The sequence below is a fragment of the Aspergillus japonicus genome, assembly GCF_003184785.1.
Source record: "Aspergillus japonicus CBS 114.51 unplaced genomic scaffold BO86scaffold_92, whole genome shotgun sequence".
NCBI lineage: Eukaryota > Fungi > Ascomycota > Eurotiomycetes > Eurotiales > Aspergillaceae > Aspergillus > Aspergillus japonicus.
In genome coordinates, this window is record NW_020291729.1 from 10,959 (window position 1) to 17,970 (window position 7,012).

Genomic DNA, 7,012 nt, shown 5'->3' on the forward strand with positions numbered 1-7,012 from the left:
GTCTGCAGGCACGCGCCGCTGCTGGCGTCCCACAGCTTGACAGTCTTATCATCGGAAGCGGAGGCTAGCTGTGTAGAGTTATATGAGAATACCACTGAGCGGATCCAGTTAGCATGACCCTTCAGGGTCTGCAAGCACGTGCCGCTACTCGAGTCCCACAGCTTGATAGTCTTATCGCTAGAAGCCGAGGCGAGCTGTGTGGAGTCATGCGAGAAGACTACTAAGATAACCCAGTTATTGTGACCCTCTAGGGTATGCAGGCACAAACCACTGCTGGCGTCCCACAGCTTGACAGTCTTGTCCCAAGACGCGGAGGCAAGCCGCGTGAAGTCATGCGAGAAGACCACCGAGCGGATCGAGTTACTATGATCTTCCAGAGCTTGCGGAGACGGCAGGCACGCGCCGCTGCTGGCGTCCCACAGCTTGACGGTTTTGTCTTCAGATGCGGAGGCGAGCTGCTTGCAGTCATGCGAGAAGGAAACTGAGCGGACCAAATTATCATGACCCTCCAGGGTCTGCAAGCACGCGCCGCTGCTGACGTCCCAGAGCTTGACAGTCTTGTCATCCGACGCGGAGGCGAGCCGCGTGGCGTCATACGAAAAAACCACCGAGCAGACCGCCCCATGATGACTCTCCAGTGTCTGCAGGCATGCACCGCTGCTGACGTCCCACAGCTTCACAGTCTTATCGTCGGACGCAGAGGCGAGCTGTGTGGAGTCAGGAGAGAAGACCACTGAGCGGACCGATTTATTGTGACCCTCTAGGGTCTGAAGGCACACGCGGCTGCTAACGTCCCACAGCTTAATAGTCTTATCGCTAGAAGCGGAGGCGAGCTGCTTAGAGTTATGTGAAAAGACCACTGAGGTGACCCAGTTATCATGACCCTCCAGGGTATGTAGGCACGCGCCGCTGCTGACGTCCCACAGCTTAACCGTCTTATCATCGGACGCGGAGGCGAGCTGTATAGAGTCAGGAGAAAAGGCCACCGAGGTGACTGAGTTATTATGACCCTTTAGGATCTGCAGACATGTGCCGCTGCTGGAGTCCCACAGCTTAATAGTCTCATCGCTGGAAGCGGAGGCAATTTGCTTCGAGTCATGTGAAAAGACCACCGAGTAGACCCAATTATTATGACCCTCCAGGGTTTGTAGGCACGCGCCGCTGCTGGAGTCCCACAGCTTGATAGTCTTGTCGTTGGATGCCGAGGCGAGCCGCGTGGAGTCATGCGAGAAAACCACTGAGGTGACCCAGTTATGGTGACCCTCAAGTGTCTGCAGGCACGCGCCCCAGCTTTCTTCCACAACACGTGCTCCACTTATCCATGCTAGTTCCGCAGACATATACTGAATCTTTGTGATGCTGCTCTGGGGGCTGAAAAATATTGCTGAGGTGTATACTTGAAGTGGATACTGCTCTAGCATTACCCTGTGATATATGATAAATCGATACGCATCTTGAACCCTGTGGATGAATTTTCCATCTGCTGTTCTTGTCTGAAATCGAATTAGAGCAGTCCTTTTTCTTTACTTATAGTAACATACCTTTAACGAACCTTCAAGCTTAAGTATCGACTTCGCTCCTTCTGATATGCCTCCTGATAGGCTAAGAGCTTCAAGCCAGTGAAGAAAGTCCTGGCACAGGAAAGAATTAAGTATATTAGTTTCCGGTAGCTCTTCAGTTGTCTCTTCAATGTTGAAGTAGTCAATGAGATGATCCACCCAGTACCTACATGCATACTGCATTGTAGCTAGTGGATCTGGGTCTGGCTGCCTGACTTCACTTATAGAAAGTGTATGATCTTTGAGATTGTATATATCCCTTTCCAAGTGCGTATGCACACTTTCCAAAGACTTCGAAAAGATGGAATAGTGGATATATTGTATCCCTTTAGGAGCTATATCCCGAGGTGCGTATTCCAGAAGAAAGTCTTGTGCGGATTGATGAACCAACTTGATTGTGCAATTTTGAAGAGTAATAAAGGAGCCACATAGTTTAACAATCTCTTGGAGATCTTCGCTGGTGAGCTTTTCCTGTAATTCCAGAATTAACGATAACTCGTCCAGGGTTATGGGGCGATAAACAGTTGTAACAATTCCGAGCAAAGACAGACATAGCTCAGTATCATCGTTCACATCCTGGATATTGTTGAACATTCGACAGTAAAATTCATGAAGCCCAGGAGGAAAATCTTTAAGCTTCTTTTGCAGATGTCTTGGCGAGATATCATCCAGTTGCTTGCAAACCAAGGCCACCCAGAGAAAGGTTCCTTTTGCATTTGATTGTAAGTGATTTTCCACCATCTTTCTCTTTTCCAGGTTGTATTTGTTTCTCTTCGTTAGTTCCTCAACTTTATACTTGATAAAGGATTCGACAGCAGCAGCTAGATTATCTTCGTTCAACTCAAGCTGGAGCCTAATTCCCGTTGTATTGTTAAGATATCTCTCGATACTCGGCCAGTTTCGACTCGAAACAATCCATTTCACATGTGAAGATCCTGATGAATATTCCTCAAGAATCTCAAGAAGTCTATTTCGATCAATAGTACACTCGTCCAGTGCATCAATCATGAGATAAGTACTTTTCAGCGTCGGGTCTTGGAGTATCTTCCGGAAGGCGTTGTATAGCTGAAACCAGCCATTTTCGTTGTCAAGGAACCTTGTAGGAATGTGGGCCTGAAGCGAAGGCTGGTGTCTACCAAGCATAAGCATGAGTCCTTTTAGAACCGCTGTAGCACTGTTAATCCGATTGTTGGTGGCTTGGCAGAAAACGTAGGCAATATTAATATTTTCGTAAATAGCTGTCTTCGAAAGCTCATCGATGATGCCGCATATCAACATTGTCTTTCCCTTGCCAGGATCACCTTTGATCCAGAGCATCTGTGCGACAGCAGCATCTCTCCATCGTTTGAAATTATCATGCTTGAGCACCCAGCAGTATGAGTCCCGAAGAAGCCCACCCTTCTCTTTTTCAATTCGCTGCTTATCAAGCTCGGGATCAATAGCCTATTATAGAAGAAAACTATAAGTTCCTTGATGTTTCAAGATACAATTTTCGACTATCTCAGTGTTACAGATTATATCACTAACCTTTGAATCATCAGGTTGGTTGTAATAGTTGTAGTAAAATTGACTGTTGATCTGCCCAGGATTCTGACCGACCTGGAATCCAGTATTATAGCCGGTAAAAGATGCTTCTGAATTCATTGTGTTAGTGCTGATTTCAGGAGAGTGCGTATAACAGGACGCACAACTTGAGACTAGACTTGAGGCCTTTATATGCAAGTCCCCTGACCACAACACTCGGCTACCCCGCACCACAAAAAGCAAACATTGCGTGCGTAACTACAAGAATCATAATTTCAGCGGTTTGTTGTGGTCCCAAGACTCCTCCTGTGAACTAAAGTATCTTAAACCCGTTTGTTACTCAATCGTCAAATTAATGAGGCTTGAGGATTTACAAGAAGCAGAAGACCAGGTATACAGTATTAGATGCTACGGTCAATGTTAAGAGATATCCGGCACGGCGTAGTCCGAGTGGTGGGGCATTTTTTGCACAGGGGTAGATTACTTGGCAGGATCGGAATATAATTAATCCGAAGATCACGACATCGGCCTGGTGGTCGCGTAGAGCGTTTGCTTGATGAGACAGTTGACAGATGTCGCATAATGCACGATGGCTCCTAGTTTGAAACCAGCACAACTGGAGCTAATACACCACATGATCCAGAGTTGTTCCTTGACAACATCTCAGATGGCTTACGTCGCTGGCTGCAGCAAACAGTCAATCGTCTATATTCGCTCCAACCTGCAGACATTCGGCGACGTCCGAGCACCGCGCATTGGTGTAGTACGCCCACGCAGTATTACCCCGCTTATGCTTGAAGCTCTTTCCGAATTTCTAATGGAGAAGCCGACTCTCTATCAAGATGAAATGGCGGTATACGATAAATTTCGATGGGATTCTAGTGCAATGCCAGATTATATCCATCTGACTAATTATGACTAGAGTCCCGTGTGCAATACGAGTGTTGTATTTGGTAAGACACTTGTATTGGAAACATACTATTTTACGCAGCCCCATAACTTTAATACGGGCAGCTCAATAAGAAAATGACGCTAGTCTTAGCAGTAAGATTCAGAAACATTAGTGATGTGTTTGTTGGTCAAGCCGAATTCGAGATCGCCTGTAGCCACTGTCTCAACCAGGGACCGCTTTGTAGACGTTCGGGGACTTCGATACAAGAAACGTGGGTCAATATCTCTAGCTACTTAGTCTCAGGAAATGTTTCAGCTTCTACAAGTGCTACCGACTAAAAATAGTTAATTGCCATAACATAATCAATTATTTGATTCAAGACAAAAATTAGGACAGCATTTTTCGGGTTGACCATGCGATCAATATACACCGTCTCGTGTATTCCCCCAGCTCTTGCACCAGCGACACCTTTTTAAATGACTAGACCTCAGAATTTGTACAATATTGAATGACTATGGTAACCTCTGATTCAATCTTCAATTCCTCGTAAGCTTTAGGTACGTAACCGTACTGTGTACTGGACAATGCTGGCAATGAAAAGTTTCAGCGAATTGCAATCGATATGGCCACCACTCGATCTCAAACATGCATATCCTATACATTCCCCATAAATGTGATGCCCTCTTTAAAGATTCAGAATTGTGCGAATACAATTTTTTATGTGATAATATGTAATTTCATGATGCCCTCCGAGAAGTGAAGATGGACTTAGATTTGTTCCGGTTACGTCAAGGTATAAGTCAAGCATCAACCCATCCCCATTGCCACTGGATCTCTCATCATCATCAATTTGAACTCCATCATGCAGCAAGATTGGCTCACAACCAGAGAAGTGCACGTGGCCACTGAGCGTCGACTGAAGTACCAAGGTACAGCCAGGGTCAGACTTGAGGAAATAGAATTTAATCCACCACTGTCTATAGCCTTGGAGCGGCTGAAAATAGATAAACTCAAACAGACTTGGAAGGAAGACGGCTGCCGGAGGCTTGATGCCGAGAACTATATCCCGGCCCTGGCCTCCAGCGAAGCCATCTCTCAAGCATTAGCCAGAATTGGGATGACCCCAGAATGTTTCAAGAACAATCGAACAAACCATTTACCTTCAATGACATTCGATCCTAACCAGATCAAGGGTCTTCATGGACGCCATCGGATTTACGCGGCCGCTGATTTTCTGGCTCCAGCCGATAAGTGGTGGGTCGTGGATATCTATCTGGATGGTGAGATACTGCTATCGTAAGAAAAGCAGAAATTGAATGCTAATGAATGCTCGGTAATAGATGTTGACGATGCTCTAAGGGATCACCTAGTTGAAGAGTACGATCTTAACCGAGAACATACAGATGGGTATATCTATCGCAAAATCCGTCAATTTGACGATGACCATGCTATTGGGACAAGGTGGAAGGCCCATTTATCATCATCTAATCGCCAACGCTGGGAGCAAATTATCAATAACAACTGGCTTCGAAAAGCCTTCGACGAGCTACTGGATATCCCAGGTCTCTGGATAGACGGGATGAGGCTGAGTATGGTACATAGACTAGTCGCAATCAGTTGCCCGGAGGTACGCCAACACAAAGTCTTCATTGTTCCCTGATACCTTCTTTCTGCCTGAAAACTGCTTATTTTGTTCTCGGATCTCATATCATCTAACATCATTTACAGGAAATTTGTGCTTACTTGAACCATGTCCACCGCTTCTGGTCCTCACTGGTTAATGATGACACAGACGCAAAGAAATGTATCGATCAGAAAACAATCAAGAAGCTTGAATTACTCGCGCCCGGCACATCTCCCGATGATGCTAAGTCCGCACAACAAGTGATTTTGACTGGTCAAGTATTTCCCGATTTCGACGAAGACAGGAGGACAGAAATATGGGACCGACTCAAGGGATTCAAAGGTCTCATACCTTCACTGCGCACATTTTTTGAGGATTTTAAGTACCTGGAAAGTTGTGCCTACTGCCTCAAGCGACTGGTAGGTCCATCTGAGGTATCTATTCATCAAGCATTGAAACAAATATTCATTGTGGCTTCGGATACTACAAACGATTATCTTATTCAAATTGCCGAGTACGAGTATCGGAAAGTGCACATGGTGAGTGCTCAGCAATTCAATTTCGCATACTGCCAGCTCTGGCTGTATGCTATGAGACATTACCCTTTGATGCCGCCCGATCCGAAGAAACAGAACCATCATTTAGCCAAACCAAAACTTGCTCCAGCCGACCAGCACGCCATCTATAACATGGCTCAGCTTGCCCATCGTTTGGGTTTCAGATCGACCGAGGTTAACACAATAATTGATGCCTCCCCGGACCATCAAATCGCGCGCACCGCATTACTTCAAGCTCGGAAACCTGACCGGTATCGTTACGATGCTGACACTTTTGAGAGCCTGATTGATCGACTTGTGGAATGTTTTGCGACCGCTAGACCTGCTTGCGAGACAGCAACACAACCTACTTTAAGCAAACCCGTAAAAGCCCAAGCTCGCTGTGGTCTGCCAAAACTGCAAGCCCAGGAACATGACAAATCAACTTTATTCTTGCCATCCTTTATTGATGAGTTCCCTAAGACGAACCATGTGACTTCTTGGTTTGTCCGCCGCTGTGTCTTCGGTGCCTTTCTCGGAGCAAACCTGACGCCTCTCGAAGATGGCTTCCAGAATATCCTGTCTGGATTACTAATCAGCCCATCACCCCGAACCGCCAACCCATTATTTCCGCAGATCGAGACCCTCAGAAGCGGACCCAGTCTAGATGGCCTCGAGACATCGGTTGCAGATTTAATGGATGTTGAATCTGTTGCAGACTCTTCAACATCATCGCCTCAGTCTTTCCAATCGCTGGATATCAACCCAGAAGTCGGGAACTCTCAAATCTCGTATTACGAACACAAATTTCGAACGGAAGATCAAAATTTCTATGAGTTCTTGACAACCCAAAGGGAAGAAAGCCCACCTGAAAGCG

General features: G+C 46.1%; 2 protein-coding genes across 2 annotated transcripts in view; one reads left to right on the forward strand and one right to left on the reverse strand.

Annotated features, from left to right (window-relative positions):
* The window catches only part of BO86DRAFT_348874 (Pfs, NACHT and WD domain protein), a 3,754-nt gene extending 530 nt beyond the window's left edge, over positions 1-3,224 (reverse strand). The window contains exons 1-3 of the mRNA XM_025669333.1: positions 3,087-3,224; positions 1,542-3,002; positions 1-1,493 (exon numbers count right to left, since the gene is read on the reverse strand). Of these exons, the coding sequence (XP_025522575.1) occupies positions 1-1,493; positions 1,542-3,002; positions 3,087-3,203 (3,071 nt within the window). The 5' untranslated portion in view covers positions 3,204-3,224. The remainder of the gene's footprint in view (positions 1,494-1,541; positions 3,003-3,086) is intronic.
* A 1,613-nt stretch (positions 3,225-4,837) lies between these two features.
* Positions 4,838-6,979, forward strand: BO86DRAFT_383627 (DUF3723 domain-containing protein; the record flags this gene model as incomplete). The annotated part of the gene is made up of 5 exons (XM_025670850.1): positions 4,838-4,904; positions 4,959-5,255; positions 5,316-5,602; positions 5,704-6,819; positions 6,854-6,979. 5 exons carry the CDS (start codon positions 4,838-4,840, stop codon positions 6,977-6,979), a joined length of 1,893 nt encoding a protein of 630 aa, XP_025522576.1.
* Positions 6,980-7,012: the final 33 nt, after the last annotated feature.